General features: G+C 36.4%; 1 protein-coding gene across 1 annotated transcript in view; it reads right to left on the reverse strand.

The window, feature by feature from the left end:
• Positions 1–11414, reverse strand: part of ADGRG7 (adhesion G protein-coupled receptor G7) — a 99968-nt gene that overhangs the window by 29829 nt on the left and 58725 nt on the right. The window contains exons 12-13 of the mRNA XM_055085566.1: positions 7591–7937; positions 6621–6717 (exon numbers count right to left, since the gene is read on the reverse strand). Coding sequence (XP_054941541.1) covers positions 6621–6717; positions 7591–7937 — 444 coding nt within the window. The remainder of the gene's footprint in view (positions 1–6620; positions 6718–7590; positions 7938–11414) is intronic.

Here is an 11414-nt window from a genome sequence, read left to right on the forward strand (position 1 = left end):
CAACCACTATGGAAAACAGTATGGAGTTTCCTTAAAAAACTAAAAATAGGGCTTCCCTGGTGGCGCAGTGGTTGAGAGTCCACCTGCTGATACAAGGGACACAGGTTCGTGCCCCGGACCAGGAGGATCCCACATGCCGCGGAGCGGCTGGGACCATGAGCCATGGCCGCTGGGCCTGTGCGTCCGGAGCTGTGCTCCACAGTGAGAGAGGCCACAACAGTGAGAGGCCCGCATACAGCAAAAAAAAAAAAAAGAAAAGAAAAAAAAAAGAAAATTGAAATCATATCAAGTATCTTCTATGACCAAAACACTATGAAATTAGAAATAAACTACCAGAAAAAAATTATAAAAACCAAAACGCTTGGAGGCTAAGCAATATGTTACTCAACAACAAATGGATCACTGAAGAAATCAAAAAGGAAATCAAAAAATACCTAGAGACAAATGAAAATGAAAGCACAATGATCCAAAACCTATGTGATACAGCAGAAGCAGTTCTAAGAGGAAAGTTTATAGCAATACAATATTACCTCAGGAAACAAGAAAAATCTCAAATAAACAACCTAACCATACACTTAAAGCAACTAGACAAAGAACAAAACCAAAAGTTAGTAGAAGGAAAGAAATCATAAAGATTAGAGCAGAAATAAATGAAATAGAAATGAAAAAAAACAATAGCAAACATCAATGACACTAAAGGCTGGTTCTTTGAAAAGATAAACAAAATTGATAAACCTTTAGCCAGACTCATCAAGGAAAAAAGGGAGAGGACTCAAATCAATAAAATTAGAAATGAAGAAGGAGAAGTTACAACTGACACCAGAGAAATACAAAGGATCATAAGAGACTACTATATGCAACAGTATGCCAATAAAATGGACAACCTGGAAGAAATGGACAAATTCTTAGAAAGGTACAGTCTCCCAAGACTGAACCAGGAAGAAATAAAAATATGAGCAGACCAATCGCAAGCACTGAAACTGAAACTGTAATTTAAAAACTCCCGGGCTTCCCTGGTGGCGCAGTGGTTGAGAGTCTGCCTGCCGATGCAGGGGACGCGGGTTCGTGCCCCGGTCCGGGAGGATCCCACATGCCACGGAGCGGCTGGGCCTGTGAGCCATGGCTGCTGAGCCTGCCCGTCCGGAGCCCTCTGCAACGGGAGAGGCCACAACAGTGAGAGGCCTGCGTACCACAAAAAATAAATAAATAAATAAAAATAAAAACTCCCAACAAACAAAATTCCAGGACCTGATGGCTTCACAGGAGAATTCTATCAAACATTTAGAGAAGAGCTAACACCTATCTTTCTGAAACTCTTCCAAAGAACTGCAGAGGAAGGAGACTTCCCAAACTCATTCTATGTGGCTACCATCACCCTGATACCAAAACCAGACAAAGATACCACTCAAAAAGAAAATTACAGGCTAATATCACTGATGAACATAGACACAAAAATCCTCAATTGCTAGTATTTTACTAGAAATTCAAATCCAACAATACATTAAAAGAATCATACACCATGATCAAGTGGAATTTATCCCAGGGATGCAAGGATTTTTCAATATCCACAAATCAATCAGTGTGATACACCACATCAACAAATTGAAGAATAAAAACCATATGATGATCTCAATAGATGCAGAAAAATCTTTTGACAAAATTCAACACCTATTTATGATAAAAACTCTCCAGAAAGTGGGCATAAAGGGAACCTACTTCAACATAATAAAGGCCATATATGACAAACCTACAGCTAGCATCATATCAATGGTGAAAAGCTGAAAGCAATTCCTCTAAGATCAGGAACAAGACAAGGATGCCCACTCTCACCACTTTTATTCAACATAGTTTTGCAAGTCCTAGCTATGGCAACCAGGAAAGAAATAGAAATAAAACAATCCAAATTGGAAAAGAAGAAATTGAACTGTCACTGTTTACAGATGACATGATACTATACATAGAAAATCCTAAAGACACTACCAGGAAACTGCTAGAGCTCATCAGTGAATCTGGTAAAGTTGCAGGCTACAAAATTAATACACAGAAATCTGTTGCATTTATATACACTAACAATGAAAGATCAGAAAGAGAAATTCAAGAAACAACCCCATTTACCATTGCATCAAAAAGGATAAAATACCTAGGAATAAACATACCTAAGGAGACAAAAGACCTGTACTCTGAAAATTATAAGACACTGATGAAATTATAAGACACTGATGAAAGAAATTGAAGAAGACACAAACAGATGGAAAGATAAACCATGTTCTTGGATTGGAAGAATAAATATTGTCAAAATCACTATACTACCCAAGGCAAACTACAGATTCAATGCAATCCTATCAAATTACTAATGGCATTTTTCACAGAAATAGGACAAAAAAATCTTAAAATTTTTATGGAGACACAAAAGACCCCAAATAGCCAGAGCAATCATGAGAAAGAAAAATGGAGCTGGAGGAATCAGCTGACTTCAGACTATACTACAAAGCTATAGTCATCAAAACAGTATGGTACTGGCACAAAAATAGAACTATAGATCAATGGAACAGGATAGAAAACCCAGAAATAAACCCATGCACCTATGGTCAATTAATCTATGACAAAGGAGGCAAGACTATACAATGGTGGAAAGATAGTCTCTTCAACAAATGGTGCTGGGAAAACTGGACAGCTACATGTAAAAAAATGAAATTAGATCATTCTTTAACACCATACACAAAAATAAGCTCAAAATGGATTAAAGACCTAAATGTGAGACTGGACACTATTAAACTCCTAAAGGAAAACATAGGCAGAACACTCCCTGACATAAATTGCAGCAATATTTTTTCTGATCCATCTCCCAGAGTAATGGAAATAAAAACAAAAATAAACAAATGGGACCTAATTAAACTCAAAAGCTTTTGCATAGCAAAGGAAACCATAAACAAAACAAAAAGACAGCCCACAAATTGGGAGCAAATATTTGCAAATGATGTGACTGACAAGGGATTAGCCTCCAAAATTTACAAGCAGCTCATGTGGCTTAATATCATGAAAACAAACAGCCCAATCAAAAAATGGGCAGAAGACCTAAATAGATATTTTTCCAAGGAAGACATATGGATGGCCAAGAGGCTCATGAAAAGATGTTCAACATCACTAATGATTAGAGAAATGCAAATCAAAACTACAAAGAGATATCACCTCACACCAGTCAAAATGGCTATCATTTAAAAATCCACAAACAGTAAATCCTGGAGAGGGTGCGGAGAGAAAGGAACCCTCCTGTTAGTGGGATTGTAAGTTGGTACAGCCACTATGGAGAGCAGTATGCAGGGGCCTTAAAAAACTAAAAATAGAGTTATCATATGACCCTGCTATCCTACTCCTGGGCATATATCCAGAGAAAAACATGGTCTGAAAGGATACATGCACTCCAATGTTCATTGCAGCACTGTTTATAATAGCCAAGACATAGAAGCAACCTAAGTGTCCATGGACAGAGGAATGGATAAAGACGATTTGGTACATATATACAATGGAATATTACTCAGCCATAAAAAAGAATGAAATAATGCCATTTGCAGCAACATGGATGGACCTAGAGATTGTCATACTGAGTGAAGTAAGTCAGACAGAGAAAGAGAAACATCGTATGATATCGCTTACATGCAGAATCTAAAAAGAAATAATACAAATGAATGTATTTACAAAACAGAAATGGACTCACAGACTTAGAGAATGAACTTATGGTTACTGGGGCGGGGAGGGTGGAGGGAAGGGATAGTAGGGAGTTTGGGACTGACATGTACAGACTACTATATTTAAAAAGGATAAACAACAAGGACCTACTGTATAGCACAGGGAACTCTGCTCAATGTTATGTGGCAGCCTGGATGGGAGGGGAGTCTGGGGGAGAATGGATACATGTACATCCATGAGTTGCTGAGTTGCTTTGTTGTGCACCTGAAACTATCACAACATTGTTAATTGGCTATATTCCAATATAAAATAAAATGTTAAAAAAATGAAAAGGAGTGCCTCCAATCCATTAATAGATAGATTAGGTCCAGCCTTAAGTAAAATGGTGAGAAAGAATAAAATTTATCTTCAGAATTTTGGGCCTCCATGTCCTTTCATCTGTAACCAAAGGACAACCTTCCTGCCATCTTCAATCTCACAATCCCCGACACAGAAGAAATAGGAGGGCACTTGGCTAAGAATTAAATAAAATCCTGCTGAGAAGTACTTTCACATCTCTAGACACTTCTTTGGTGACTAAGCAAGTGGCCATCAAAGTTTTAAATTAAAAAGATGGACATATTTCTGACCCAGGCAGCCTAGAGAAACACAGTTTAAAAGCGGAGGACAGGATAGAAAAAGAAAATGAATATCCAACTCTATCGGATAAAGACAGACTTGCAAATTATGAAACAATTTAGACAAATATTTATCTTTATCTGTATGAGTCATGAGTTATTTAAACTTCAGACAACACAATTTCTAAGTATTACTATTTGTACTATAGATCTGTGTGTGTGTGCATACAAATGTCTGTAAGGTTCCTCAGTTACCTCACACAGATGGGGAGACCTGGATGGGAAACAGGCTTGGATGCCTGTGGCCATGAGGAGGTGTGCACTAGGAAGGGACACCTCCTCACCTCCTCCATCCTTTGTACTACTTGGAGAGATAGTCACGCTGGATTTGTTCTCATGAGCCTCTCCCTTAGTTATTCTGAATCTAATCACCCAGATTTTGAAAAATAGACTGCTGAGGAGACAGATGGATCCTTCATGCAGACTAACCCTTGTAGGAGTGGGATTTCTAGAATTGAGATTGGAGAGTCACAAGGTCAAGGTTGCATCTGACAAACAACTATGAACCTGAGGTCTGGAGAGCATCATAGGTGAACCTCAGATGAAGCATTTAACTCCTTGGTGATTTTGTCATAAAACATGGGAAGAGACAGCTGTAGAAGATATAGCATATGTTTCCAGAAAATTCTTCCTCATGCATTATAATTTCCCAATGGTTACCTCAACCCTTCAGGGAAGTCTGAAACAGCCTATATGGTGGGACAGAGATCTGGGGGATAGAGCATTAAATAGGAGTGTGGCCTGCCCTGCAGTCGCCCCTTAATTGGGTCCTGGCAGAGACAGCAGTACATCCAGGGAACTGGGTTAGGGGTTTTGGGTATGACTGGCAGAACTGGGAGCCATGGTTGGGGGACAGGGAGTATGATATATTGAGGAGCAACTTTCGGGAAGATAACTCAAGAAAACCCAAAAAAGTCCCTCCTCTTTCTAAATATATCCTGAAGAAATGTGAGCCTTGATGTGTGTGTGTAGGGTGGAAAGTGGGGGATAAGGGTCCAAGATGAAGCTGATATTCATGTTACACATCCTTCCCCCTCTTCCCATCTCTTATTATCCGTTGCCTAGTGTCTTCCCTAACATCTAATACTGTACTCAGGAAAGAATCCACTCTCAATTATTTACATCTTGGTGTGAATAAATTTAAGACAGCAGGCTTATTTCTACTGAAGACTTCTGTAGGAGTAGGTCTAGTCCTGTGGCTGAGTTAGGATAGGAAATAAATAATAATGCAATTTGAGGTGAATTACCTCTCCCATGAGATATCTGCATTTTACTCCTGATATCTAATTGTGGAATTAAAATTTTAAAACTCATTAAAAGATATTTAATCCCAATTAAACAGAGAAAATAGTGCCTAGAGTATATGGCTCCTAAAATCAAGACAGGCAGTTAGCTCCCTATTCTACACTTCGTCATGGTCAGCCCTGGAAACAGGTAAGCACTCTGACACCACAGCTTTCCCTTGGGTATACTTGCACATTTCCAAGAGTTTTGTTTTGATTTGAGTTGGTTTGGGACTTCAGGCAGAATCCAGGGATCAGAATGGTTGAATTTATAAAATAAGAAGGGAAGATAAATTAAAGAGCACTTGCCATTTGGTAGCAGAAATACACATAGAGTTCAGCCCCGCTTTCTTACTCTCCCCACATGGAAGGCAAATACCATGCATTCAGGTACTTCCATTATTGACAGTTAATTATTCACGCTGGAGTCACAGGGATAATTTATGTGTGAAAAATCATCATGAAATACTCATTATAATCATATCAACATAGAATTGGTTCATAAGTATGGATAGTGCTCTTCAAGCACTTTCATGGATACTGCTCTTCAAACATTTTCAAGTGTGAAACTGTTTTCACATTTGCTTGACCCTTCATAGTAACCCCAGAGCAGGTATTACTATTATTGTTATTCCCATTTTCTAGATGAGAAAACTAAGATAAGGGGTCACTAATGATCACACTTCTTGTGTCCTGTGATTTTCAGACTTAATCAAAGAAGACAAATTTAATATTAAAAAGTTCACATTTATAAATTTAGAAGACAATTACTTGCTTTACGAAAGGATTTATCATAGGAAATTTTCATATCACCATATTTAAAATATAATGTGTTCTTTGAGAATTTGAAATACACAGTTATAATATGACAATTATAAAGTGAGATGCGTATTAAAGTGACACTTGGACTCAATGTCATTGAATAGTTACACTCATATCAAAGAAATGGACATTTTAAAAAATATAAACTTACATTTCCTCTCGCCAGTAGTCTAATTCCCACTGTGAATTATTCCCATTCTGAGAATAAATAATTCCCACTGTCACAGCTACCACCATAGCCGGGACTCCTATGTGATAAAGAGTCATAGAATTAATAATTTACCCAAGACTGGGATTAATTATAAAAGAACATGAATGAATTATACACCTGACTTTTTTCAGGATGTATTGTTCTTTCCACTATAGACAGTGTACTAAATGATACTACAGATGTAGGTCAACAGTAGACATAGTTTTTCTGTGTTTTCCTTTCCCTATCAGTGTTGGCTATACATATCAATCCTATACTATTTCTGATTTCTTTGTAACTCTTACCACAATTTCCACTCTTAAATGGTCTAATTCCTCTTTCACTTGAATAAATTTAAATTTAGATAACACGAAAACAACTCTCCTTTGCTGGAACTCATTAAATTTTTCAAATTATTTTTCTTAAAAGAGTCACTCTGATTGTCTTGAAACATTTCTTTTAAAGTAGCTAGGAAAAGCAGGGTCAGGGTGGTGGTGGGATGAATTGGGAAATTGGGATTGACATATATACACTAATATGTATAAAATAGATAACTAATAAGAAGCTGCTGTATTTTAAAAAATAAAATAAATTTCAAAAAAGAAATAAAGTTAATTTACAAAAAAAATAAAGTAGCTAGGAAGTTTATATGTGGTCTAAATCTCAAGTCAAATAAATAGAGATGCTAAAGGAAATGAACATCTTGAAGTTAGCTCATGATGTATCTAGTATAGCTGCCTTGATCACATCTGCCTTCTTCACAGGAGAAGACACTCTTCTAGTGAAGACACACTTCACTAGACAGAAGGCACTCTTAGTGACTGCTGGATTTTCCATCTCCCCTACCACAAGGCCTTCAATAGGTGTTTGTTTAAATTAAATGATTTCAACAAAATTAAATTCTTGAGTAAGTGAAGAAGCAAACACTTACCCCATCCAATTAAAGAGATGAAAAGAATGAAATGCTGAGGAAGAGGCTTTGTGGTCCTAATAAGAAGGAAATAGAGCTGGGCAGCACTGAGTCCCATCCAGGTAAATGTCACTAACACAAAATAGTGCAGCAAGATAGCAATCACAGTGCATGTGGGATTCAAGATGACAACGGTGTCTTGTCTGGACATTTCATTATTACTCAAGTCAGTATTACCAGTGTCACTATGACTTGTCTTTAAGTTCTTATTGGAGTTTTCGATTCCAAACACAAAGAGGAGGTTGAAAATCAACATTGATGTGCACAGATTGACCAATACCCAGGTTACTGAGGTTTTTCTGACTTTCCTGAAAATAAATAAATAAATATAATTAATAATAAAAAAAACTACAAAAAAAAAACTCCAGTGAAATCATGAGGGAACAAAAGAATATTATTACCCACTGTAAATCTAGCTCATAACCCAGTGGGCCAGCTGGTAAATGGACCTTCCCAACTACACCAGAGAAACATTCTCTCTTCTTATCTGATTCTCACAAAGTGAGTTTGAGAAAACAGGTTGATACCTCCTTTCTTGAACCTGTCTTTTAATCCAAGGTGATAGCTGTTTTCCAGAGATGCCCTCCTGTGAACTCTGCTTCCTGGAGTTTATGCTCAGTGTAGCCCCCTCCCAGGGCTGTCCAGTGACTTGATATAACTAACAGAATGCAGCAGAAGTCCTGGCAGCCAGGGCCAACTTATCCATCAGACAGTGGTGCTTAGTGTCCACAATATGTTTATACTTCTATGGCCCACAACAAGGTCTTCTAATGTAAAACATGCCCAAGGACTGTTCCTTCATCTGAAGATATAATTTGTGGGTGTAGAACCAAGTTCTCTTTGAAACTCATGACATATCACAGGTCTCTCTGGTATTAAAGAAAGTTATAAAATTTCCATTCACTACCATCTAGATCCTTATGAATTTTTCAGATTATAAGGCCTCTTGAAATAAATATTTCACTATTCATGTGCTTAAAGTTCTAACATCTTCAAGAACTTCTCTATTTCTAATGTCTCAGAATTTGATGAACAAATCTGTTTGCTAATTATATATCCTATATGGTCCTATCATAACATTCCACCATGGTCCTTCTTAGCCTGTGGATTCCCACACTGAATAAAAAGCTTATATTAAAACAGAACTCTGTCCATCCTCATGATATTTTAGTTGAGATTTTCTGGATAATTCAAAATTGTATTAAGTCTTCTGAAAGGTTTAATGGGCAGAAATGCAAAAAGCATTCAAAAGAATCCATTTATATAAAAGTAAAGTTAGTTTTTAATTTTTCACCAATTTCAAATATAAATTATCTACAGAGAGAACAGGCTATTTTCAAATAGGCTATTTTCTAATAGGTCTTCTGTATATTACTATATTCTGTGCATTTTTATTATATGCACAGAAATATATAATATATATATTATCTATGACAGCAAAACTGCTAAAAACAAGTTGATAAAGGACACACACACACACACACACACACACATAAATATGATGACAATTGGAAGGAGTGAGATTTTAGGCAAAGAAACTATCGGGTTGGCCAAAAAGTTCATTCTGGTTTTTCTGTGCCATCTTACAGAAAAACCCAGACGAACTTTTTGGCCAAACCAATAGTTACACAGCTACCACAACTTATTCACATGGAACCAAATAACTGTCTGTTCAAGTGTCTTTACAAATGAAAAGACAGATATAAGAGCCATTTCACTTTACATGACAGACATAATTACATGGCATGTAATTTTCCTTCAAGGCACTTACCACAATTTGTAATTATATATTTATTTCTGTATATATTTGTACAACGTCTGTCTTCCCTCTGAGAATGTAAATTCCAAGGGAAAGGGGAGTTTATATGTCTTGTTCATAGTTTTGTATTTACCTCCTCACATGTTGCTTGGCACATAGTAAGCACTCAATGTAAAAATTTTAAACGAAGGGCAAGAGACTCATTAAGTGTGAAAGGTAAAGAAAAGAATCAAAAATAATTCTGGCTCTTTGGACAAATGGCTGATTCTAAGTATGGGGCAGAAAACGTGAAAGATGTACCTGGACCATCTTGCTGTGCCTTAAATAAGGAAACGCTTATAGACTGATAGGGACATGAAAAAAACAACATGAAAGGACTCCCTCCAGCTACACTGGAGAGTACACTTCTTTCCAAAGTAATATAGTGACTAAATATAGAAGGAATGATAGATTAGAGATCATCATTCACCCACCAATGTAATCATATATACCAGTTAGGATCATCAGTGAATACCAAAACCACTGAGTAAAACTTGGGGAACAGAATATTCACACAGTCTCAAAGTTTCACTGCATGGATTGCCTATTATTTACAAAGGGAAAAATTGAGACTTTACAGTATAGAAATCTACCAGACACTACTTTAAACAAGGAAGCAAATGACATAGCAATAACAGGACAAACTGACATCATGCACTTCTTGCTGTGCCACAGTGAAAAAGACTTAATGATTAGAATTCTCATCAAAAATATGTAACCTGTATCTAATCATTGGAAAATTTCAGAGAAATTTTATATTGTAGAATATTCTACCTTCTATAAAATAACTAACCTGAACACTTCAAATATTTTAATGTCATAAAAGACCCAAACAAACAAATTTAAAAAGCAGAGGAATTAAAGACAACTAAAGAGACACAATTACTAAATAAATTGGGGGGGGACAGCTAAAATGGACATTATTGGAACAATTGGAGAAATTTGAATATGGACATTAACATGATAATATTTATTAATGTTAAATTCTTGAGTAAAATATTCTGAGTGAGGATAATAATATTATACTATGTAGGAGTGCCCTTGTTTTTAGGAGATGCATACATGCTTGAAGAATTTAGAGATGACAGTCATAACGTTTACAACTTACTTTCAAAATTTCAGGAAAAAATAGAAAAAGAGAGAAAGCAAAATATTAACAACTGGTGAATCAAGATGAAGGGTATTTGGGTGTTCACTTAGTCTCTTTCAACATTTCTATAGACATTTAATTTTTTTAAATAAAACTTCAGGAAAAAATGTTTAAATGGCAATACCTTTAGAACAAAAAATTCCAGAATCTACACATCTGAGAAAACAGTTGTAAAGGAATTTATTAGAGAGAAATAATTCCGAAGGAAAGAAGCATTGTGATACATCTTGAGTTTGGGAGGAAAAACCAGATGAGAATACATTTTTTTTAGATTCCATATACATGTGTTAGCATACAGTATTTGTTTTTCTCTTTCTGACTTACTTCACTCTGTATGACAGACTCTAGGTCCATCCACCTCACCACAAATAAATCGATTTCGTTTCTTTTTATGGCTCAGTAATATTCCATTGTATATATCTGCCACATTTTCTTTATCCATTCATTTGTCAATGGACACTTAGGTTGCTTCCATGGCCTGGCTATTGTAAATAGAGCTGCAATGAACATTGTGGTACATGACTCTTTTTGAATTATGGTGTTCTCAGGGTATATGCCCAGTAGTGGGATTGCTGAGTCATATGGTAGTTCAATTTTTAGTTTTTTAAGGAACCTCCATACTGTTCTCCATAGTGGCTATATCAATTTACATTCCCACCAACAGTGCAAGAGGGCTACCTTATCTCCATACCCTCTCCAGCATTTATTGTTTGTAGATTTTCTGATGATGCCCATTCTAACCGGTGTGAGGTGATACCTCATTGTAGTTTTGTGGGGTTTTTTAACATCTTTATTGGAGTATAGTTGTTTTACAATGGTGTGTTAGTTTCTGCTTTA

This window comes from Physeter macrocephalus, chromosome 1 (assembly GCF_002837175.3).
Source record: "Physeter macrocephalus isolate SW-GA chromosome 1, ASM283717v5, whole genome shotgun sequence".
Taxonomy (NCBI): domain Eukaryota; kingdom Metazoa; phylum Chordata; class Mammalia; order Artiodactyla; family Physeteridae; genus Physeter; species Physeter macrocephalus.